This window comes from Notothenia rossii (genome assembly GCF_949606895.1).
Source record: "Notothenia rossii genome assembly, chromosome: 7".
Taxonomy (NCBI): domain Eukaryota; kingdom Metazoa; phylum Chordata; class Actinopteri; order Perciformes; family Nototheniidae; genus Notothenia; species Notothenia rossii.
Window position 1 is genome coordinate 6,764,195 of NC_136905.1, and position 26,417 is coordinate 6,790,611.

General features: G+C 38.7%; 2 protein-coding genes across 5 annotated transcripts in view; one reads left to right on the forward strand and one right to left on the reverse strand.

Annotated features, from left to right (window-relative positions):
• LOC307046635 (uncharacterized protein) overlaps positions 1-8,953 on the reverse strand; it is a 29,047-nt gene extending 20,094 nt beyond the window's left edge. The window contains exon 1 of the mRNA XM_079693099.1: positions 8,910-8,953. The gene's annotated coding sequence lies outside the window, so the exon portion shown is untranslated. The remainder of the gene's footprint in view (positions 1-8,909) is intronic.
• LOC307046642 (fucolectin-like) overlaps positions 1-25,305 on the forward strand; it is a 41,901-nt gene extending 16,596 nt beyond the window's left edge. For 2 of the 4 annotated variants that reach the window (XM_079693108.1, XM_079693109.1), the window contains exons 4-6: positions 23,619-23,904; positions 24,112-24,264; positions 25,030-25,305. In XM_079693108.1, the coding sequence (XP_079549234.1) occupies positions 23,750-23,904; positions 24,112-24,264; positions 25,030-25,111 (390 nt within the window). In that variant the 5' untranslated portion in view covers positions 23,619-23,749 and the 3' untranslated portion in view covers positions 25,112-25,305. Of the gene's footprint in view, positions 1-6,070; positions 6,960-22,683; positions 22,705-22,853; positions 22,916-23,618; positions 23,905-24,111; positions 24,265-25,029 lie in introns of those variants that run through there. The other 2 variants (XM_079693107.1, XM_079693110.1) reach the window with 2 other exon arrangements.
• The last annotated feature ends 1,112 nt before the right edge of the window (positions 25,306-26,417 follow it).

The following is a 26,417-nucleotide window of genomic DNA, read 5'->3' on the forward strand; positions in this document are numbered from 1 at the left end:
CCTATCGTAAGTAGGAGCTATGCTTACATGTCATATCTTTGTTATAAAACATAAAAATCCCCCTGTGATCTGGCCAAAGCTGCTTCAAGTACTACATAAAAAAACAATGAGAGATAAGGGCTCTATTTTAGAGATCTAAAGTAAATGGTCTTAAGTGCATTTTGAGTGTGTCCTACTTTTACAAATGTTTTGTTTAACTACCTACAACTGGGCACAAAGTAAAGTTCAATGGGCTCGTGTTTAGTCTCTTGATTAGGCTATTTAAATGCGTATTTTGGACAAAACAATAATTTTGCCAATTTTTTTAATCAGACTTTTGTTGCAATCTCCACCAGTAAATCTTGACGTCATGCAAAGTGTGATTTCTGCTTCTTCTAGCAGGTTTTGGTTAATCACCGGCATCCAGGCAGGTGAAACTGTTGAGTTGAGTAAGCCATGGAAAATACTTATTTCTAATTGGCTGACGGGTGTACGTTCAAATGGTATCTCTAATGAATAGCCAATAAAATACATTTCATTTTTGTTTATCGAGTTAAGCAGCAGGTGGCGCAAATTCTCCATTTTGAAAAAAAAACATTAAACCATTGCAGAAGAGATGATGAAGCAATTCAAAGAGCACCAGTTGAAGTTTAAACAGTGAAAAACAACGCGTGAAGGTCACATGAGATCTATGTGGAGCACTGAGGTGAATTATTTTATTTTCTATCATTTAATCATCTCATCGGCGTAGCAGAAGCTTCAGTGGACATTTGAAGTCACATGCTTTAAAATTAGTGTGAAACTGACGGCAAGGTTAATTATTGTGGAAGGATGGACTCCATCCTGCAAAAAAAAAAGGTGGCGCAGAGAGGGAAAGGGAGAAAAGAAAGAAGCGAGGAGGAGGCACCGAAATTTGCAAAAATCACAGATTTATTCAGAACCCCGCGTAAGGTATAAAATGACGAAGCAGAACAATAATAAAACATATATAGTCAAATATAATATAACAGTATTTACATTGCATTTGATCTGGGATTAAACTCTGGATTGTATTTTGCACTAAAGAGGAAATATTATGTAAATGTTCAGGTTCATAGTTCTATCTCCTCTAATGTGGCCCAACAGCCTATATATCACACTACAGAAGAGGGGAACCCCCTACAAGCACAATAGGGCCTCTTTAACTGGTGCTGGAACGAGTGTTTCTGTATGGTTAAATCATGGCAGCCTGTGTTCTGTATTTGATGGTAACCACTCATGTGTGCATTTTAGGACATGGTTATGTAAATATATTATATATAATCATTTAAAATATCTAAATTGACTTGAATTTCAGGACAAATAGTGTGTAATTCTCATGAACTTTGTCTTCCTTTCTCTTCGCTCAGGCCCGGGTGCAGCATGCCAGAGATCTGGGACATTGAGGATTCCCAAAACGTTGGTAAAGTTCCCCTTTGCACCCACATGTCCAGAAGCTCACGACCCCACTTCACCACAGTCTTCTCCAACGACATCTACAAAGTTCTCAAAGTCTCCAAAGATCTCAGATAACACCGTGAGATGGACTAGTTCAGCACCTGTTGATCTTTCACTAGGTTTTGATCAGTCACTGCCATTGCTGCTTTTTACTCGAAGCCCAACGGTCCCCCCTCTTTGCGGTGCTCTGATTCACTGAGCGGTTGGACATTTCGCCCTGACTTCTCAGTATCTGTGGACTGTTGCCAACCATCGTTACTGCTGCATTGTTTTCATACAGCAATGTTTCCATTACGCCAAAAGGTTTCCTAGCTTTTTATTGTTCCCTTGGTTCTGTCATATAGAATCTTTACTTTCGGAAATGGTGTTTTCAAAGACATGCTGTTCATACATCAGTATTATTTCTTAATGTTAGGAATTTATGTTCTTTGACTTTGGCTTAAGAAGTACATTTTGTCTGGCAGGCCCAATCATCGATGTCCACATACTGTGAAGCAATACCCTTTGCAAACTTGACAAAATCTGACTTCTTCTATTGTTCTGCACAGTGTTGATCTGGGGAAAGATTCTTCTGTAGTACGCTATTTTTATAATTTATAATTCTTCCCGAGAGTTACTAATGAACTCACTTAGGTATCCCTCTCCCAGCTATGGGATAGCCAACTGAAAGCTAGCTGAAAGCCAACTGACAGCTAGATTACACCGTAAAAAAAAAAACATTAATTCAATTGCAGGCTTTCCCCATGAGAGGGCGCTTTCTACAGAAAAACACATAAACAGCTCAGGCATACAGAGGACACTTTGTTTGGGCCTCCAGACATACATTAGTTGTTTGAACTTTAATATTGTCTGTGGCCCTTCAGTTATCGAGATACCACTCTGACAGACATGATGGGGATTGATCTTCTGATCTAACTTTGGGTAAGAAAGCTTTCAGATGTCTTTTATAATATTTGTCTATTTTGTCTGTATTTAAAAAAAAAAAAACTTGCCTTCAGAACCATTGCTTTCACTGTTCTTACATTCCCAAAAGGTGTACAAGTCCCGTGTAAAAGCAAAAGTCAAGGCAGACTTTTGTTGCAATCTCCACCAGTAAATCTTGACGTCAAGCAAACAATGAAATTTAGGATGCACATTTTATGTTAGATGCTTTGTGTACACATTACAGCATCTTTGCAAATACATTACATTGAATGCTAATCCAGTGCAGAGCCATACACCTCCACCTCACAGAGGGTCAAGTACTCCTTTCTTCCAGGGATACCTATGTAAACATAGCGGCCGTCCATCCCGTTGGGAACCTGGAACACAGCGGTTTGACCAGCCGGGATGCTGGTGATTACAGCAAACCTGTAGAAGAAGCAGAAATCACTACATTAACCTCAGGAAGGGTTTATTGAAGTAACAGGCTTTTCATTTTAAGTTCAACATGCACTCAAAGCGTCATTAGGTTTCTGCGCTTTACTTGGTTAGAATGTTGGTTGCAGATCTTTTAATAAGGTCTTGATAATGAACAATATTTATATTTCAGTAATGTTTAAATAAATGTTTTCAACTCATGTCACAGAATCACAATGGACGACCCTCGGTCAGGCCTTTAATTTGGCGACCTTGGTATTTGTCCATTTCTGTGATCAGATCAGAACACATTGGAGGAATCATTCATACATGAAGGGTATTCCCGCTCCAATCCTATTTCTTGGCAATGTAAGGATTTTTAATCCAAAATGTATCACCAGGTAAACTTGAGAGAGAAAAACTGAATAATGTTCCTCAAACGTGTTCCAACAAAATACCAATTTAGTGACTATTTAATATTAGTATTGTAATAGGACAGGCTTTAAGTTACTTGGGATTGTCAGCACCATTGTTTACAAGAGAATCTCCAATGCGGATCTCGGCTCCATTGAGTCGTTCGCAGTCTTCATATGCGTTAGTTATCTTAACAGAAAACACTTTGTGTGTTTCGGGCAGAGCCAGCCTCCACCAGGGGTTCAATTCCCAGGCTGTGCAACTGCAGGAACCCTCAACCCACTTGGAGGCCCGATTCCCATCAATGGCATAAAATGCATTGTAAAACTGATACAGTGATGACTGTGCAGCTTTTCCTTGAATGGCCAGGTTCTCTTCTGCAACAAAAAAACAAAACAAAGATTTAGTTTAAATCAATAACATGTATGACTCCTGATGCAGATTGTTCTTTATTATTCTGTTTCACCATGACTCTCAAAAGATTTGATTTAATTTGCCGTCAGGATGAAGGACATAAAAGGGATAACCCCACCATATGTAAACAAATAACTACCATATATTATTTATTATTGGAAAAGAGGAATTAAAGTAATATTATAGTCTATAATATATTGAGTCTATAGTTAAAGTTATATATAACTACAACTGCACTAAGTTTAACTAAATGTCAGTTTTGGCAAATTAAACTTTATATAAAATAAGACCTGTTTTAGTAATCATAAGTGACATGAGAGGCTGGTACATCCTTTCTCTTTTTCCTATTAATGGCAACATATTTTACAACTTGAACATCATGCTGGATTGAAGAAGACTTGAAACAAACAATTGAGATCATAAACTAATAGTCACACTCTTTCCAGCGGTAATAAATCAAGTGAGTTGCAGGAAAAATGTTCATAGACTTCTACACAATCAGACCTTTAGAAAGAATGCAGGTTTAAGGCACTTCTGCATTGAGTTCACTTTTCAGCCACTTGGCTGATATGACAGTTCCTTGTTTGGATGGAAATCATACATTATTTATGTAAGATCTCAAACCCTCACCAGTTGGGGCATGGTACCCGTAGACTTCCACCTCACAGAGGGTAAGGACCTTTCCATCACCCGGTATACGCACAGTCACATAGCGTCCCTCCACACGATCAGTGAAAGTCAGAGTGTTCAATCCCTCTACTGTAGAAATTGTACCAGACCTAAAAGAAAGAGAACAAAAGTGAGAAAGAAAGAAGAACATGAATGACATGTTATACCCCTAAGGCTTCAGCAGTTAGATAAAAGGTAACTGGTGATTTCATCATAGACTTCTATACAATCTGAGTCCTTTTTGCAATCAGGGGGGCACCCACTGTGAGATATTAAAGACGATGCAAGTTTAACGCACTTCAGCATTGCCTATATTTCTGATAAGCAATGCAAATAAGTAAAATGACATGGTTGAAACATTTAGGAACAGTTTCTATGAGAATCTACTGGCAGAGGTGGGTAGTACATTTACAGTTCAAAACAGTCAAATCATATAAATACAATTCAACTTGTAAAATGCTTCTTAAAGCATGAATATATCTAGAAATGTCACATACATATGTACATTTAATCATTAAGTACATTTTGCTGATAATACTTTTGTACTTTTCCTTAAGAAACATTTTGAATGCAGGGCTTTCCCTTGTTATGAAATATTTAGAAACTAGGGTATCTGTACTTGTACTCGAGTAAAGCATCTTAATACACCTCTGTCTACTGGTGGTGAGCAGTTAACAGGGGAGAGGAGAAAATAAACAAAATGCTCAGACAGTTACACAAAATAAATGAATCAAATGTGTTCAGGAAATGTCTTACACTGGGTTTGATGCACCATTGTTGTCTAAAGAGTTGCCGATGTGGACCTGTGCCCCGTCAAGCCTTTCTGAACAGCAGTCTCCTCTGTTGGAGATGATGACGGAGGTGACGATGTAGGGCTCCAGCAGGTCCACTCTCCACCAGGGGTTGCTTTCTGTAGTAGTGTGGCTGCACGATCCATAATCAAACTTATTCTCACGGTTTCCATCAATAGCGTTGCTGGCAGCTCCACTTACGTGGTAATATGTGGAAGCGAATATAATCTTTGACTGGGTCGCTTTCCCGCGCAATGCCACGTTTTCTAGTAAAGAGAAAGTTGAATATATAATTATAATACACACATTGGAAAATGGTTTAAGCTACATTATTGTTACCTTTGAACGGTGATCATTAAAAACTATTCCATTGTGAGTTGGGTTACGCTTTCTGAATGTGCAGCATGTTGCCTCAGCATGCACGTGTTGCCAACTTGATACAGATGTTTATCAGTGTTTTTATGTCTATCCATTGTTTTATTTCCAAACACTGAACACGTGCTGATAAATTGGAGATTTAATGTGTTTTCTGTATTTGTTTGTGTCGCTTTGCTGGGATTTCTTACATGGCGATGTGTTCACAGTTACATTTAAACAGTATTACCACAATAACAATAACTAGTTATTGGAGCAGCAATACATACAGTATCTAATGTGAGCAGTGAGATTACAATATGTTATGCATTACATAACTCTTTTTTTGGAGCTAAAGCTATAATCTAGACCAGTGGTTCTCTTATAGAATGGAGACCAGCTCAAGGGGTAAACGAGGTTGGGAACCACTGATCTAGACAATTAAACTTACTTTGTATAAACATGCTTTTCTTGCTAATGGACAGCCTTACATTGACTTCCCTGTTATGTTTTATAGTGAAGACGTCATATACTAACGATTCATACTCACGATAAGTGGAGGCAGAGCACGTCTCCATGAGGAGCATGAGAAGGAAAACACTGAGTTTCATCATTCTGGATGAGACCTAGGGTAGTCATCAATAGAACATATTTAACATAAAATACATTTCTTTGTTATTTCTGAAAGTCATCATTTAAGAAATGAAAATCAGATCTAAGTGTATTGAAATAGTTCGATTTCAACACCTGAGCCTGTTTTTCAGGTTTCAGGCTCGAAAATGACATTCCCAGAACAAATGACTATATCTTCCCTTTTAAAAGGGTTAAATTAATAGTCTTTTCTCTCAAAGTAATGATAAACCTGTCAGTTGGATGTAGAAAAGTCAGTTTCAATATAGATGTTTTTATTTTAAAGAAAATTCAGATTGAACATGGTAAAAAACTGTAAATGATAGTGTCCGTCCAAAATATATTTTGTACTTATAGTGAAAACTAACCTTAGATGATGGGTTAGTAGACTAAACGCTTTAGGAATCCAAAGTACAACATATAATAAGTACCCTGTATCAAGATTGATGCAAAACAAGTAATATTTGACATTTTTAGACAGATTTAGCAAAAAAAACTCTTCTGGGGCCATTTGGGTGGATTTTTCATATCTCTGGCTCCCCCTGCTGGATTTTGACATGTGACATCTCTTTCTAACCGTCAGAGCCAATGGAATCGAGGGGAACTCCCACATAGTCCTTATTTGGTCATGTGTGTGTATTATACTGCTGCATAGCCAAGACCGGAAGCAGCAGCCACTCTGGTGGCTACCATTAGCAGCTAACTTTTGCTCTGTGATTTTTACATAAAAATGGAATTATGGATTATAAATAATTCCAATTATTTCCCAGAAACTTTATCAACCTATGGATTAACCGATTCAGCCGCGTTTTTTCTCGTTTTAATGCCATTGGACACGTATTTTGATCAGTTTAACAGCTACGGTGAGACGATCTCCCTAGAAGCTACGTAAAGGTACGTGTTGTGATGTCTGTCTTTGCTTCCCCTGTCGCAAATTCAGATCACTCAGTGATGATACTATAGACTTAAATAATCTGTGGAACCTCAGCTTTAATTGGATATCTTGTATGTGCAGCTACGATAAGTAATAAGGGTACTTTTATCTTGAGTTCTGTGCCAATGTCCGTTAGCATTTTTCGCTAAGGGGTCATTTAGATGCTTCTTATGAGACTTGTGTTTTGTTTTGTTAAAAATGGTTTATATCATCAGTTAGCTGAGATTATTTCCGTTAATCTGGTATAACACATTAATAGGTTCTTAAATATTAAGATCCCCTGAGACACAGTGTCCTGAAAAAAACAAACAGGGTACCCGCCGGGGCTTAACAGGTTAAGACCATGATCCCGCCCCTTATGTCTTTGACCAATGGGAAGTAAAGGTTAAAGTTGAACATATTTAATAAAATAGAATTGGGAGGGATGAACCACTCTTTAATGGTCACAAATGCAGAGCACACAGTGAAATGTGTTCTCTGCTTTTAACCCATCCTAGTGCCATGAGTCTAGTGCTAGGAGCAGTGGGCAGCTATTGTAGAGCGCCCGGGGAGCAATGGGAGTGAGGGGGGAAGGGGGGTCCGGTGCCTTGCTCAAGGGCACCACAGCAGGGCAGGAGGTGAACTGGGACCTCTCCAAGTAGCAGTCCACACTCCATAGTTAGGTCTGGTCGGGTACTTGAACCAGCGACCCTATGGCTCACAGTCCAAGCCCCTACTGACTGAGCCACTGCCGGACTAATACAACTGTTAATAAAATTAAAGCTGCAATTTGAATGTATACTTTATGATGAAGACCTTTCACGAAGAACAACAAATAATATTACTTTAAATAATTAACAATGGGGAAGAGCTTGGTTAAATCCTTGACTTTGATTGGATATTCCTTCTCTGAGAATACTTGATTTTTCGTAACCTGTCTGCAAGATACAAAACATCCCTGACACATATTTATGTCTAAAAGGAATCAAAAAGTGTATTCTGCCTGATAGGTCCCCTAAAAGGAGGATAGTGCAACACACAATCAGGTGACAGGTCAAAATGCACCAGAGTGAATTGAGAAACTGCAGCAGAGAGCAGGAGTTTGTTTCCTAAAAGGCTAAATTGTACAAATATGTTTTGAGTTTTTTTTTCCAAAGACTTCCACTGAGCGGGCATCCCTGATGTCTCTAGGTATTTTTGTTCCATAGCTTTGGGGCATAATTAATAAAAGCTGCATCACCAAATGTCTTTTTACGGCTGTTTCTGGGAACCTCTAACAAACCAGCCGCAGAGGAACACAGTGTTCTTGACGGCTTGTGGCTGACAAGGGAGTTAGCAATATAGCTAGGTTCTTGCCCATTAGGGCCTTATATGTCAGGAGGGGGACCTTCAAATCAATCCTTAAGTAAACAGGAAGCCAGTAAAGAGCAGCTAAAACTGGACTAATGTGTTCTCTCTTCTTAGTTCTGGTTATCCGCAGAGCTGCAGAGTTTTGGTTGAGCTGAAGTCTGTCAGTCGTTTTTTCGGGAGGTCACTGAAAAGTGCATTTCATTACTTGTGACCTCCGGTTTCATCCCAGGAGTAAATCTCCCCAGATTATTTACCAGAATTTCAGTTTTTGCTTTTACTAATTGTTTAATACATTTTAGGGTGTAAACTTTTTCACACTTCTAGCTTTTCAAATGTGAAGATTTTTTTGGATTTAGAGTTTTCTTTTATATATCATGCTTAAAAACGTTTACTTAAGTAGCATTCTCAATGCAGTATTTTCCTTGCAATGGAGTAATTTACATTGCAGTATTAGTACTTTTACCTAAGTAAAGGAGCCTAGTACTTCTTCCACCGCTGCAAAACATTAATATTAATACAAAATGTTTGAAACATACAAGATTTAAAAATAAAATAGAAGGAATGAGAATTGAAATGCTTACCCTGATTCCCGGTGAGAACAAAATAACTGAGTCAAAGTTACTTGATCTCAGAACTTCAGGAAGTGTCTGTAGATAAAAACCCTTAAAGCTGAGCTATTTGTTTGATATCTTCCCCCAAAGTCAATCAATAATCATGATCAGCATCCAATCACTGAATGCCATGTAGTATCCTCCCAGGCACACGAACCCAGTTCTAGTCAACATATCAAGGTTCCAGTGGTCATCTAAGGACAACTGATGAAACATTCATATGAGTTCATGTTTGCGCAACCATTGCTTTAATCACAGAGCGATAACTGCACTGATCCAACAGTTTCATTTAACTAGGATATAGTTTATCACATTGACATATATATTATATATATATTGTCTTATAGCTACAAATGCAAGAGAAATATATGTTTATATGATGCCGTGTGCAGAGGTGGGAAAAGTACTCAGATCTTCTAGTTAAGTAAAAGTAGAAGTACCAGAGTGTAGGAATACTCTGTTACAGTTAAAGTCCTGCATTCAAAATGTTACTCAAGTAAAAGTAGAAAAAGTATTATCTTCAAAATATAGTTAAAGAACCAAAAGTAAAAGTAGTGATTGTGCAGATTGGTCCATTTCAGAATAATAGATATGATATGTTTTATAATGATTGATCATGAAAGTGTTCTCAAAGCTGGTGAAGGTGCAGCTAGTTTGAATGACTTTGTATACTGCAGGGTAGCTTGTGGATTTACTCCAGGTGGAACTAAAGTCTGATTTAACACTTGATTATATTAAACTTCATTAATCCACATGTTGCTGTAGTTGTAGTTTTCAAAAGTTGTTGAAATGTTTCTTTAGAGGCCAGCAGTGTTTAAAGAGTCTTTGGAAAATTCTCTTCCCATGTTTGGAAGCTTTGAAATACAATATTTACTGCATATCATTCAGCTTTCAGCAGGCACACTTTCATTCTTAATCCAGTTATAAAATGACAGAAAGAGTTGTGTTTTTTACGCCAAACAAGTAGACTGCCTCTAACTGTGCCCTGTCAGAACCTTTTTGTAAATATCCGATTTCTTTGTGAAACACAACTGTACGGCCTTAACAAGGTTCTCTTTCTTTCTTATTGTATTTTTTGCCAAAGGAAGTCTTGTTATTAATGCTTTCTACAGAAAAACACATAAACGGCTCAGGCATACAGAGGACACTTTGTTTGGGCCTCCAGACATACATTAGTTGTTTGAACTTTAATATTGTCTGTGGCCCTTCAGTCATCAAGATACCACTCTGACAGACATGATGGGGATTGATCTTCTGATCTAACTTTGGGTAAGAAAGCTTTCAGATGTCTTTTATAATATTTATCTGTATTTAATAAATAAATAAAAACTTGCCTTCAGAACCATTGCTTTCACTGTTCTTAAATGATTGATAGAAACAAAGTATCAGTTGTTTTCTTATGACATAAGACAAGCACATTCGAAGAAGGTGTACAAGTCCTGTGTAAAAGCAAAAGTCAAGGCAGAGGTTTTTTTTGGGTGGTCATTTGGTGCAATGTTGATGCAATCTCCACCAGTAAATATTGACTTCATGCAGACAACAACATTTACATTTTTATTTTTGGAAGGTTTGTTCACACATTACAGCATCTTTGCAAATCCATTACATTGAATACTAATCCAGTGCAGAGCCATACACCTCCATCTCACAGAGGGTCAGGAAATCCTTTCTTCCAGGGACGCCTATGTAAACATAGCTGCCGTCCATCCCGTTGGGAACCTGGAACTCAGCAGTTTCACAGAATCACAATGGACGACCCTCGATCAGGCCTTTAATTTGGCGACCTTGGTATTTGTCCATTTCTTTGATCAGATCAGAACACAGTGGAGGAATCATTCATAAATGAAGGGTATTCACGCTCCAATCCTATTTCTTGGCAATGTAAGGATTTTTAATCCAAAAACAAATTTAGCGCCAGGGAAAACTTGACAGAGAAAAACTTGTAAATCACCTGGGATTGTCAGCACCATTGTTTACAAGAGTATCTCCAATGCGGATCTCGGCTCCATTGAGTTGTTCGGGGACTTCTCATCGGTTGGCTGTAAAATAACTAAAGGCATTAAATAAATGCAGAGTAGTAAGGCACAAGGCAATTCAACGTGCTTTACAAAAATGAAAGACATTAAAATTGCCAATGTGAAACGCCACAATGAGACAAAACACAAAGTGTTTGACCAAACATTCCCTCTCAAGTCAGAACTGAGGTCAAATAAACAGTCTCATAGCCCAATATGATCAGTCCACCAGGATCAAAATAATAAAACTAAATATCGGTCCAGGCAAACCAATGAGCACCTGCATGTGTGAATGAGAATGGCCCTGACACCATTTCAGCCCAGATTTACAAACTCCTGGCAGGACAAGCTCCAGCTCAATTCTCGCACTGAACACAAACAAGTGAGTGAGGGACTACAATATAAGAGGGAAAGACTTTAAAACGGTTCAATTGTTATGATGTGTAAAGACTGATATTGTTCTATAATCGTCTGAAACTGTTAAGTCATGATGTGAAACGGTTAACAAAGAAAAAGGGAAACTCAAGCTGCTGCTACACTTTATTTTATTTATCTAAAATCAAGCACTTTTAAGATGCACACATTTTCAAAAGCCATTTTATTTATTTTCTCTATTTTATTTTTAAATGCAGCCCGAGAGGAACAATACAAAGTATTTACTGTATATCTGTATAGTTCAATGTTAATTGACAATAAATATTGTTGGTTTTGAATTGTACTTTCTTTATTTGATTGGCAGTCAGTTGTTGATGACATGCAGACGTTGATAAAGCTGCAGGCTACTTCAATATATCACACTAATTCATAAAGCAACTTAGACATTTTGATGTTTCGGACCTTTGCATGGGGACATTTTCTCTAACTGGACCTCGTTGAATTATTGTTGAATACCCCTGGTATAATATGTAAGCAAGTAGGGCTATAAACATTCTCAAAATGAAATCAATGTCATTCTAGTACCTCATTCACACCAACGGTGTTTCAGGGCCGGTTCGGAGCTGGAGCCTGAAAAGCACCGGGGTTTCCTGTTCACACCGCAGCGGAGCAGCCTCTTAGCTCCGGAATCCGGTTCGTTTCAAGCACCAAAAAATTGTCCGGCTAGAGCAAAAGCACCGCATACGTCACGCTTACGTCGAGGCGGGGGCAGAGGCAGGATCAACTCCTGAACAACAACAAAAAGCCGGCGTTTTATCCAGTTTGTACACAACGATGGAGAAACTTAACAAGAGTTTCAGAGTTTCAGTGTTTCTGCCATAGACTCGACTGTATATATAGAGGTTTCTGCTCATGGTGAAGCAACGTGTCTGCGTGTTAAGGTGGAACCTGAGCATTCACGTTGATCACCTCTCATTATAACTCATTATAAAATTAAATGAAAGATGCAACGTTACTCCACACTCATGGTTCAGTCCACCTTAAGAAATAAGACCCACCTCGGAAGCAGTTATGTTTTAAAAAAACCTTTATTGAAACTACACTTTTTTATAAGAATATAGACCAAACCACAGAAATGACTCCGGAAAAGCTGCAGATAGAGCCATAAGAAATGAATGCAACTGATTTCATCTGCGCGGTTTGGCTTTATGAAGCAGGCACGCAAACGGTTACGTCATGACGCAATGACGCAGCACCAGTCGGACTCTGGGCGGTGTGAAAAGAGCCAGAGCTAAACCGAAGAACCGGTTCTGAACCTGAAAAGCTCTAGCACGGAGCTTGAACCGGAGTTGCGTTGGTGTGAATGAGGTATAGGAGATGATTTTAGAAATAATTGATTTTAGTTTTTTTTTTTGCATTGTGAACTTCTCCAGTTCTTCACTTAATCAAGACGAGAGCCGTACACCTCCACCTCACACAGACTCAGAAACTCCTCCCGTCCTGGGATGACTATGTTGACGAAGCGACCATCCATCCCCTTACAATCAAACGCACCGGCACCACCTGCAGGGATACTTGTGATCACAGCACACCTGGCAGAAGAAGCAGAAATTACTTTGTTGAGTTCAATTAAGGTTGGTTTTGTTGCTTTAAAAAAGTGCACTGTTGGCCACATTGGGGCAGCAGAACAAACATTGCAAATACAGGACTTTGGTCACTCACAAAGTTGTTGTGGCATACATGCAAGCAAACATTTGTCTTTTTCATCATCTTTTGGCCACCTGATGAACTCTGTACTGGTCTCCGCGTGATGGAAATATCTTGCTCTCAGCTGCTCCAACGCTCCACTGTGTTCACCGGCTAGTTATTAAATGTGTGTGTGTCTGTACTTTGGTGGTGAGCAGCTAGCGTACAGTCCGGGATATCTGAGGTTTTTCTTATTTAAGCAGCCGAAAGCAACGCTACGATAGCAATCATATTAAACCAAAAATTGTCTAAAAAAAAGTCCCACATAAACCAAAAGCAATATACCAAAAGAAGCGTAAAAAGCTGATAATAATAATAATTTTTATTTTTCGTCAGAATTTATGATGGCAACCCTGTCTCTTAAAAATCACGTTCCCACAGAACTAAACTGCATTCTCAATTACGTTTAGCGAGAAACGTATTTTCTCCCACTTTACGTTCGTTATGAACTTATCTCAAATAGGTTTATTTTCTACATATCTTCTAAAAACATATTTTCTCCCACGTTACGTTTCTTATGAACGTATCTTAAATGCGTATCTTAAATACTATTACTTTCTATGTTTGCCATTTATTGTCTTGCTTGCTTGTAATAATAGTCATTTATAAATATCATTTTAGAGCACACATTTGAAATCAGTAGGCGAGGCTGTAATTTCGCCAGCTGTTACTCTCATGAGCGAGGCAGAAAATAAGAGTTTTAACATGCCAAAAAGCTGCTGTGTCGTTTATTGCACCTCAAACATTAAAAAAAATCCAGAGTTACGTGTTTCTGAACTTCCTCTAAGAAGAAAGGACAGTAACGGCCCGTCCACACTACAGCTTCGGCAGCTTCAAAAACGGTTTCCAACGCGTCTGCCCATTCACTTAGAATGGGGTGACGTCACGTTGCCTCGCTTTTCGCCGAACGGAATTGTGGGTAGCATAGCGGTCCGTCTCCGCCGTCTCCGGTGGCAGAAGTTGAACAATTTTCAACTTCTGCAGCCGGAGACGCCGGAGTAGCCAGCGTCAGCCAATCAAATCCCGTTTACGCAAATCTGACAGTTCAAGCGCTAGCCAATCACCGCAGTTCATTTCCTCATATTCCAAACGAGAAATTACGGTAGCAAATCACCCGGTTCTTTACGACCAGAACTATTTACTGGGATACAAACCGGAGGAACCAGGCATGGAGGGAGGTGGCAGAGACAGTGGGTGAAACTGGTAGGTTTTCGCCTGTTTGGGGAGTTTATATATATATATATATTGCTCGCATAAAATCCCCGTTTTTTTTTGCTTTGTATGCCGGGGGCGGGACATTCATGTGATTGGTTGTTGGTCGCGGTGCTCGAATAAAATCCCCAAGATTCAGACACGCCCAGCTCCAAGCTTCTTTTGAAGCTGTAGTGTGGACGGGCCGTAACAGAGGATCTCTGTGGCTTCAGGCTTGATCGCCGTTCAAATGACAGCATTGGTTTCCCCAAAAGTGGGAAGGGCTCTCATATATTATTCAAAACCATTCTATTTATTCTAACGTAAATTACATGCCAGTGTTTTATCTTTTTATTTCTTTGTTTTTATTTTAAATCGTATAACGTTGGACTTTTTTTGCCGTCTGTGAGGAAAAGAAATGGGGCTCAGAGCCTCAAAATACTGAAATCTGTATTTTTTTAAATCTTTTTTTCCTACTAATTTGTTATTCTTATCTAAATAACACGCTGTTATTTACTCAACAATAACACATAATTATCCTTGTTTTTATTTATTCGTTTAATTCCATAATCTTGGGCTTTTTAGCACGCTTTTTAGCCCTAAATAAAGTCACAGGAAACAGACGTAGGCCTATAAGGGACATTTTGAGCGAAACACACCACAAACCACCCACTGAACAGATTACCCAAGATCCTCAGCTTGAAGCTCGTTGATTGGATGTTTTAGCCGCAATGCATGTTGGGATATGATGTTAATGCGATATGATATCCGAAAACATTTAAAAAATAATACTTTATTCCGAGTGTTCTTGCTTTTCTCTTTGAAAGTAATCACATAACTGCATTTAATACACGGTTCGGCTGCATTCAATATTACATATCTGCCGTAGTTCTCTATTTATAGAGCCTTGATGAGAAGACTTCTAGACAAACATGAGGAACTGCCGCCAACACTGAAAACCTGACGTGGATCATAAATATATCAGAAATTAAACAACATCTTACATTTCTTTTCACACAACACGTCTCTTCGCAGTATCAACACTAATTTGGCTGACTTTTATATTTGATCCAATTGGTAGATAGGCTGTATTTACACCATAAAGGTACACAGCTGATAGAAAGGGACACCTGGTGGTTGAAGCATGTTATTGAATTTCATTATTTTTATTATTAGATATTAATAGGATCCCTATAAAGTATATTCATTACTCGTTATTCTCAACTAATAGTTAATTAAAGACTGTATATAATGACTATTTTGCACATCCCTTTCAAGATTTCAAGATTTACTAAGGTTTATTGACATATCATATTCACAAACGGTGTAGTTATGCAATGAATGAAAAACTTGGGTCGCAGGTTCCTCAATAGTGCATTACAAGACATCTATCAATATTTGTGCATATCTCCAGCAATGTTAACTATGTTGAAGCACTTATTTTAACTGATATTATACATATGTATTATACTCTTATAAGATGTATATAGATATTTCATCTCCGGCCTTGTCAGGTATTGAACAATCAATAAATAAAGAACACAGAATTATTAAATATAAAACACAGAATTTGTCTGATTATACTAAATGATTTACAAATAAACACCACTGCATATTTACAACTGTTACACATGCTGATGTAACGCAAATGTTTCCAACTTGGAATCAATATGGTATATCTTATCTTAAGATGATCGATGGCTACTGCCATATTTGCAAAATGTGCCTCTGAACCTTGACAAGTGCATGTTTTAGGCTTATCAATTAATGTAATGTAATGTAATGTAATGTTATCAATTAACAACAGGTGGGGTTACAGACATAAGACCAGCTGTTAAATAAAGCTCTGCTGACCTTAGCTGGCATGTGGGTATATATTAATGCTGCCCATTAAGGGCACAAGCAATTTTCACTCATTTATTAATTATATATTTTAAATTTGAGTGTTTCCTATCCCCTAAACCTCCAGGGATGTACACAGTATACTGGCAACTTATTATTTTGGGAAATACGAAAACGTCTTTTAAAACTACAACTCCCAGTAGAGACGTGCCATAGATAGAGAACATGTTGCAAAACACAATATCGATAGCAGCGTCCCTAGCAACAAGTAAGAAGTAGTTAATAATAATAAAAGACATTAAGAAAAAGGCATTTTAAACAGTCATTAAAAAGCAACACAATCTACCTGCATTGCATTACTCTAAACGTGTAATAACGTGCTTTAACCAGTAGGTGGTTCCGGTTAAAAAGCTGTCAAGTTTACAGTGTTAACAAAATAAAATATACTGCTGTTTCTGGTTTAGTTTACGACGGATATATTTAGTTATTGTTTTGATATTTGTAACACAAAAGCGATGGAAAAAACCCACAGCAACACAGAAAAGATGGTCTTAACATGACCCAGCGGTCTAGTAGTTAATAAAAAACAATAATATCAAAACAAAATATTACTACTAACTTTATTGTGAAATTCAAACTGAACGGTAAAAGAATAGTTTCCGGTCTATTCTGAGCCCGATCTATGTAGATAAATAAAAATAAAGAACTACTACGACAGATGTGTAATATATTTAATGCAGCCGAACCATTTATTACAATGCATTAATGTGATAACTTTCAAATAGTAAAGCAAGCACTGCTGAATAAAGTATGATTTTATCTTTTACGAAACGTTTTTTTATTACGGAATGCAGTTGGAGGTCAACCAATCACAGAGCTTGAGAACTAATCACGGGGTTTGTCAAACAGAGAAGATGGTGAAGTCCTAAACGATAGCTGGGGATTCTGGGTAGTGTAGTGTCTTCTTCCATCCTTTACTCCGAAAAAATATTCGTTTCTCCGAATCGAAGGGGAAAAATTCAAAAGCATTGCACACAATTTAAACCAATCAATGTTGTGTAATAAACAAGGATAATCTGGTGTTTTTTAGACGATGAGTAGTGCAGATATCACTGTAAAATCAATCGACAGTAAGGGGAATACTTACTTCCGGGTGTACATTTCTCCGTTATCCAATGGGAATGGACGCTCACATTGCCTTTAAGGGCAGCCGACACAAACGAATGCCGTGCTTCCATGAGCGTCAAATCCCGCCGCAGATGGGAATACATTGCAATCAGTTGAAAGCTATTTGCGTCCCTTTATGAAGCTGAAGGAGCCTAGGAGCGTCACAACTGCACGCCACGGGACCCTGACCAAACGTCGCTCCTGGTTGATTATGGAGTGAGAGTGTGTTGCCAGAGGAAACATACAGCAGAGAACTGACCCCTTGGTAAATTAGGTAATTGTTTGAAAAAGAAAATGCACGTTTGTAGATTACATATTTTTCATGGAGGCATAAATAAACATTATTGTTGAAAAGCTCTATCAGACAACAATTGACCAATCAAAACTTGTGTGTGTTGTGGATTTTTCACGATATAGTGTCAATAAAATATCCAGTGCTGTTGATTGGGATGCTATTTATTTTTAATTAGTGACTGATTCCAAACATCTTTACCGAATGAACTCAAAAGGAGGTGATATGTCAATGTTGTGTGGCAAAATGGCAAAACATTGATTTTTTCAGGTTCATTGATTACATTTTTTTTTCATCCACCAAATATGTATTTATTTCAAATGTCTCATTCATAGAAAATGTGGCCTTGCGTGGAAAAGCAAGCCAGTCTGGGCGTCATCCAGACCATTATGGAGATGCAGACAAAGCTATTGATGGAAGCCGTGAACCTAACTATCATCATGGTTCATGCAGCGCTACTAGCAGGATGACCAACCTCTGGTGGAGAGTGGACCTGCTGGAGTCCTACATCGTCACCTCCATCATCATCACCAACAGAGCAGACTGCTGTGTAGAAAATACGGGGAAATACGCTATACTCTGTGAGGTGGAAGTCTACGGGTATCTTGCTCCAACTGGTGAGAATTGAAAACAAAGCCACTAAATATTAGATCTTCCAAGTGTTGAATCCTCATCTATCTGTACAGCTGACATCACACCAGAGTTAAAGCTCTATGAACTTGAATGAACAACAAAGGCTAAATGCAGAGCATCATGAAAACTAATGATCAATGCTGATGTTTGCAAATGTGTTCTGTTTGCAGGAGAGAACCTGGCACTCCAAGGAAAAGCCACTCTTTATATGTCTATGGGGGAGGCCGTCCCAAAGCTTGCTGCTGTATTTACTCCCTCCACGTGACAGGAGGGAGCCTCGTTGAGCTGCGAGTGTGGCTACAGACGGAGTTCACTCCGCCACGGAGGGGTAGGGTCGAGGGAGTGGTTTGGGATTGGGCCTCAAAGTCAATATATATAAGTGGTCATGAACACATCTGTCCATCAGAGTGCTGCTGTGCCTCCTGTCATCATTAATGGACGTCTCTTTAAAATGACCGCTCAGAGGAGAGGAGTTCTCATTTCTCTTACTGACTGCTGCTTCCCCTCCTCTCTCCTCGGTTCCCCTCCTCAGTCCTCCGCTCGCATCTCCTGTGGGCGGCACCAAGTCTCGAGGAGAGGAGTCGAGGATAGGAGTCGAGGAGGGGAAATTTGAGTATTGAGAAACCTCTCCTGTCTTCTGCACAGCTAATCAGCAGCTGATCGGTATCTGCCTGTGCACCTGAGTCTGATGGCTGATTGGATCCTCTCACCCTCAGCTGGCCTATCAGCAGCCAGGGCCGACCATAAAGGAGGCACCCAGGAAGTCTTCTCTCTCTCACCCTGGGCCTGTTGCTGATCAAGGAGCCTGCAATTGACTGCCTTGTTATGAAAGTAATTCTACTTTGTTTGTTCTGACCTTTGATAAATGTGTGTGTGTTGAGAGGTGGGGGAGTTAGGTAAGTCTGGGGTACCCTGTACATTTCTCATCACGTAGGTAACTAATGTTAAGATACACTAGGTTAGCGGATTGTTGCCACCCCTGTATTCTGTTTTATCCAGTTCTGAGGGTTTTTGTTTGAGTTTTGGTTTCAAAGGATGGATGTAGAAATAGGCCTGGTTTTGTTATGCTTATTTCTTTTGTTTGGCACAATCTCCTTTGACTCCTCCTCCTCACACAAAGAGTATTTCTGTTTAATTTCGGTTCAGTTAGGTTTACAAGGAATACAACTTTTGTCAACCTTTACACTGACTCCCTCATTATTATTGGTTGTTGTGTGTTATTGTCTCCAGGTCCCCTAGACCTTAGTGGGGACGTAACACTCTCCATGAATGCATACCAAAGCCAAGCAGAATCCTTCAAGTTGCAAAGTGCATCTTCAATGCTGTTTCAACTGTTTCATTTATAGAGAATGTGGCATTGCAGAGTGAACAAGTAAATTAGTTGGCATAGACCTCATGTTAAATCAGCCAATACATTAAGGTCAATACGTTTCCATATAATTATATTCATCCATGCCAATCAATGTGCACATAAGTCCATCACATTTTGATCGCTTCTCTAGTTGTTTTTAGTTTTTTTTTTACTTTTCAGCAGTAATATTATGTTCCTGAGAATGCAAAGTACACACATTATCTAATCAAACCAGGAAGTTGTGACTTAAATGATCCACTTGGCAGATATTAAACTCTTCCTGCAGATGTTTCCCTGTCACCTGTCTGTTTAAGGCCAGCAGGTGGAGCTGTTTCACACAATCTCTTCTTTTTTAAAGTGTACAGCACCACCTTCATCTTCAAAAAAAGATCGCTAGAGATTGTTTTTAATGAGGCATGCAAAGAAGTGTAGGCTTATTGAGAAAAGGGATTATTCAGGTCTAAAAACAGGTAATTGTATTCATGCTTTTCTATTCTGACAGAATACTGCCTGGGCACACAGATAGGGAGACACATTTGGAAAGAGTTGGAGAAAATTGTACACAAAGCATACAAAATTATACGTAGCTGCCATTTCTCTCTGACCTTCCGGGGCATCAAATTCAGAATTTTGGCCAGATAATTGTATTTAGGCATCAGGTTAATCACTTAAGGATTTAGCTCTATAGTTGACTTAGTACACTTTCTCAATTAGCTGCCATATTATATTATTTATGTTGATTATTTTGACTAGTGTTGACCTGTGCCCTGTTTTATAACTGGATGCTTATATATTTGAATGAGAAGTATCTGTTGACTTAGCAATAAAGTTTTTCACTTCTTAATCCAAATGAGCTTTATCTGCCCACAAGCACAAGGTAATCTGTGGGTAAATCATCAATGAATAACAACATGGACTATAACTGCATTTGGTTGTGCAACCCTGTGTTGCAGAATAACAAAAAGGATTTGAGTAACATTTGACTCAATAGGTAAAAGTTTCCAACTGAAACTCTGTATGAACAATCTGAAACACATCTTTCCGCATGTATGCATAAATAAATAAAAAATAACTATTATTAAAGTTATATCTTATGCGTAAAAAGTACAAGTTACTCTAGCTTGTGATGACCTTGTGTCTGTTATTGCTGGACACCCTAAACACATTTCCTTGCAACCAATTTACATAAAGTTTCAACTGATGAGTTAAATATCAAGCCGTGGTCAACACAGATTTGAACTGCATTCATTAAAATGAAGAAACGGCTAATTGCATGCATTTCCTGTTCCTAATGGAGCTCTCCTCTGCAAAGACACATTTATTAAAGCTACATGTGTATTAACTCCAACATAAAATACAGTCGGACTCACCGGCCTGTTAACATCTTTAGAAATATTCATATACGCTATAAATTGGCAAGTCATAAGAAGACACATTTTTTTCAAATGTTAATGTGATTCTGTATATAGTTGCAGAAATAACAACTCTGTGATAAACCATTCCAGTTAATTTTATGTTGCGTGTATCCTTCTATAAAAAAACTATTTAAACATTTGCTAATGCTAGCTGGTGGTGCATCCTTCAAGGGTCAAAATATATCTCCACAACTTTACTAGACCCCTCCGTTGTTTTCTGCAGTTTCATCTCACCTCAACATATTGTGTTAATTTGGCCAACACACTAAGGTAAATCATATTTCATATCATTATTCATTAATGTCGATCAGAGTGTACAGAAGTCCATCAGATGTATCATCGTTATCTTATTAAGATTAAAGTGGATCACAATCGCATAATATCAAAATCCTCACACAATCAATCGAGGTCAATCAGTTTTCATAATATTCCTGTAAATCATTGTTGACAGCAATCCATCACACTTTCAGTGCTTCTCTAGTTTTCCTTTGTATATTTATTGACCTATTCTCTCCCACTTTGTCCTCATGTGGTTTCAAACTGAATTGTTTTGTTATGCCTTTTCAGCAGCAATCTAACCTTCCTGAGAATGCCAAGAACACTCATTACCTTATCAAGCCGGGGAGTTAGGCCCAATGAGATCCACCTGGCAGCAAACCAGCAACATCAATATTTTCTAACTCTGGTGTTTTATTTTTATCTGACCAGGAAGTACGACCATATTTTGTGTGGAATTGACAATAAACAGCAAGTGAACACAACTGTTGCGCCATGTCTTAAAAACAAGGCGTAGCTTATAAAAGCAAAACAAATCATAAACAAAGTCAAAGTCACCTTTACTGTCAATCTTTCAGTTTGTGTGTACAGACAGAGAGATCAAAGAAATGTTTCCAACAATCCCGAATAAAAAAAATACAAATATGTATAACATATGTATATCCTATATATACACAATCGACAGACACATATGCATATGCAAACCTGTATATTTATATTATTGCATATTGCATTCTACATCAGCATTTTTTTTCAACTAAGCTTAAGGTAATACACTTGTATTAACACATGTAACAATATGTCTGTCTGTCTGTCTGTCTGCCCGTCTGCATTTCTGTCTTTCGTTCTGCCTGCCTGTCTGTCTGTCTGTCTGTCTGCCTGTCTGTTTGTTTGTCTGTCTGTCTGTCTATCTATCCGTCCGTCTATCCTGTCTGCCTGTCTGCCTGTCTGTCTGTCTGTCTTTCTGTCTGTCTGTCTGTCTGTCTGTCTGCCTGTCTGCCTGTCTGTCTGTCTGTCTGTCTGTCTGTCTGCCTGTCTGCCTGTCTTTCTGTCTGTCTATCTATCTATCCGTCCGTCTATCCTGTCTGCCTGTCTGTCTGTCTGTCTGCCTGTCTGTCTGTCTGTCTGTCTGTCTGTCTGTCTGTCTGTCTGTCTGTCTGCCTGCCTGCCTGTCTGTCTGTCTGTCTGTCTGTCTGTCTGTCTGTCTGTCTGTCTGTCTGTCTGTCTGTCTGTTATCATTAATATAACGTTGTAAATAGTTGCTGATCCCTGCTTGATACACATAATACGCCTTATCTACATACAAGGACAAAAACAAGCCATAGATGGTCAATCATCAATAAACGACAGAATGTGCCACGATAAGATGTGCACATAAATATCCCTGTGATGTCCTATTCAAATCATATTCATCAACACAACATAAAGAGCAACTCCTCGTCTTCTTCTGAATAAAGTCAAGGTGTGTGGTTGTTGAATACTGTTGCTTTTGGGTATATAGTTTGAAGGGTTGTTTCATATTTTGTGAACTTACTCTGCACTGACATTTAAGGATTCACACATGTATTGATATTGAGTCATGTAATTAACTTTTATGTTTGTCACCATCAGAGCAATGACACACATTTCAGTTCTGCTTCTCCTGCTGGGGACGAGCTCAGCTTACACCTATCGTAAGTAGGAGCTATGCTTACATGTCATATCTTTGTTATAAAACATACAAATCCCCCTGTGATCTGGCCAAAGCTGCTTCAAGTACTACATAAAAAAACAATGAGAGATAAGGGCTCTATTTTAGAGATCTAAAGTAAATGGTCTTAAGTGCATTTTGAGTGTGTCCCACTTTTACAAATGTTTTGTTTAACTGCCTACAACTGGGCACAAAGTAAAGTTCAATGGGCAAGGGGTTTGTATTTAGTCTCTTGATTAGGCTATTTAAATGCGTATTTTGGGCAAAACAATAATTTTGCCAATTTAGAAAATATTGAAAAGCAAGCTGAAAAGGTATGCACATTCACAAAATGAGACATCAGCCTGAAATGCTGCTGTTTAGGGGCAGAGGACCTGAACATGTAGGTTTGAGGCACTGTGTGGGCAAGTGTAACAAAACAAATAATTAGTTGACTGTCATCTGCATAGCTATGGTAGAAAAAGCCTTGTAAGCAAATTACAGAGTTGGACTTTGTAAGCGTGAAAGACCAGGGGACCCAGAACCGTACCGTGAGGGAAGTTACCCCGTAAGTGTTTTAGAAAGACATGGAAGAAGAGAAACCTGTCTGTAATTCTATAGATAAGAAAGGTTAAGTGGTTTTCTAATTTACTAACATTTCCAAATATATATTTAATATATACTATCTACAACTATCTCATTCACAGACAATGTTGCCTTGCGTGGAAAAGCCACCCAGTCAGACTGTTCTGGGGGAAACTATGGGGCTGCCCACAATGCTATTGATGGAAACCGTGAGTCCAAATACTCTGCTGGATCATGCACCCACACTGATGAGATGACCAACCCCTGGTGGAGGGTGGACCTGCTGGAGTCCTACATCGTCACTTCCATCATCATCACCAACAGAGGAGACTGCTGCGCTGAAAGGCTCAACGGGGCAGAGGTTCACATCGGCAACTCTTTGAAAGACAATGGTGCTGCAAACCCAGTGTGAGTGATCTTAAAGACTTCATAGTCTATATAGTAGAGGACTATATAATCACCAAAGACGTATAAATTAACATGTGACGTTTGATGTTTGATATACTGCCTTCTTCTGGCAGGTTATGTGTAATTTATTCTTTTATACGTTTATACTCTTAAAGTACTGGAGTTTTAAAATAATGTTCTCCGATGCTTCCTCTTTCTCTTCTTTAGGGCTGCTGTTATTCCTCACATCCCAGTTGGCAGGTCTTTAAAAATCACTTTTACCGGACTTGTGGAGGGACGTTTTGTGACTGGTTCTACCCGGTTTAAAAAGGATCCTTACACTCTGCGAAGTGGAAGTCTACGGGTACCATGCCCCAACTGGTGAGTTGAATATATTTGGATGAAGTGTCACATGGTTTGATTTTGTATAAAACTGCTTTCATTTGAAAAACTTCAGGCACTTCCTGTCGCTACAGTAATAAAGATAATCTCTCTTTAATTACATTAGTTACTTGTGAGGAGAACAGTTCTCAACAGTCTCCTGGACTCTTGTTGTTGAAGAAAACAATTTATAAATGTACACTAGTAGCTGCTGGTGCATCCCTCCAGTTTTGCAATTCTGATCTAAATAAAAAACATGCATCCTCACAACTTTCACTGCAGTTAGGAGAATTAACAAATACTTGTGGAATCCACTTTCAAGGCATACACAGATTTGGGCCACATTGTTTTTCAGAAAGCTTCTGTCACGATCTGTCTGTGTTGTGTTTTGTCTTGTCTTTGGTTTCCTGTTTTAGTTTGAAAAGTGTTCACCTCCTGTCTTGCCTGTTGCTTTCTGTCTGTTTTCCCTCCCTGATTACCCGATTGTGTTCACCTGCTGCCCCTGTGTTTTCTCCTACCTCCTCACCTGTCTCTTGTTTGTTTGATTAGTCCTGTGTGCATTTAGGTTCTGTGTTCTCTGTTAGTCTTTGTGAGTTCCTTGTTGTTTCTGGACTCTGTTCACGGGGAAGAGTTCTGTCTGTAGCCTTGAAATAAAGGTATTTTCTGTTCATCTGCATTTGGGTCCTGCTTGCCTCTGTCAACCCTGACAGCTTCAAGGAAAGCCCATTATCAGTGTTGATATTTTCAAATATGTGCTTTGTGCAGCGGAAAACCTGGCAATCCAAGGAAAAGCCACACAGTCATCGCTGCATTCTACAGGCATTACATCTGCAAGCAATGCTATTGATGGGAATCGCAACACCCTCTGGAGCACTTGTGCTCACACCGCATCCGAATTGAACCCTTGGTGGCGCCTGAACCTGGGCAAAACTCACAAAATATTTTCTGTTAACATAACCAACTACATAGATGTTAACTTACAACTTGTTGGAGCTGAGATTCGAGTTGGAGATACTCTTCAGAACAATGGCAACAGCAATCCCAGGTACTTTAATGTCCATTAACTAAACATTTGAACATTTATAGAGTTGTCATTGGGTATGTTTGAAACAACTAATTATGCGCGATACAACATAATAATCAAAGAGCATAGGTTAGGCATAACATAGCAGTATCTTACATTTCTCACAATAGAAATAAGAAATCTTTCTGAGAGTCTATTTATTTAACTGATTTTTGATGTGTTAAAGTATGTTCTTCTTCAAGGTGTGCTGTGATCTCAAGAATTCCTCCAGGTTTCACTGAAAGCTTTCAGTGTAACGGGATGGACGGTCGCTACGTTAACATCGTCATTCCTGGGAGAAGCGATTACCTAGCCCTGAGTGAGGTGGAAGTGTACGGCTCCAGACTGGATTAGGTGAATACAGTTCAATCTCAGTTTCAGCCAAACACATCATTATAACTTTGATGAAGGTAAGATTTACTGCGGGGCTGTTTTACTAAGCTGCATTTTAGATACAGTGTGCCAAAAAAACTATCAACTAAGTTTATCTGGCTCTTTGGAGGCAACAGACTTAAGAAGGTAAAAAAGAATATCAAAATGATTCCAATAAAAACATCCAATTACCAAAGATAAAACTCTTTTTCTTGCCAATTACAGGGCTTACACCGACAACAGCTCAATCTAGGCACTTCCAGTTCAAGTCTTTCAAAGGACCAAGTACGGAGTGTTCTGGTACTTTAACAGGCGGCCGGTGCCCACAAGAAAGCCACCGGACCCCCATGCTGACCCCCAATGCGCTATAAAGCTTCCCAATGCTTCTAGTACTGGTATGGGTAATATGCAAATGAATTATGTTGTGAATGTATATGTATAAATGTTATACTTTTGTATTTGTACTGATCATACTGTGTTTTGTAAAGCTATTGCTGAATTGTTTTTGAATAAGTTCAAGATCTATAAAACTGAGCTTTAGTACGGTCATTGCCTGCATTTAGATATTAAGAACAGTTCTCAACCTGGACTCTGGATAGATAAAGAAAATACAATTGACGTACAACTAGTATTATATGATGTTGTTTTTGCTGAAATAAATTGAAAGGATAAAAAAAACGTTTTTCTTTAACCTGTATTCATTCATTCCTCATTGGAC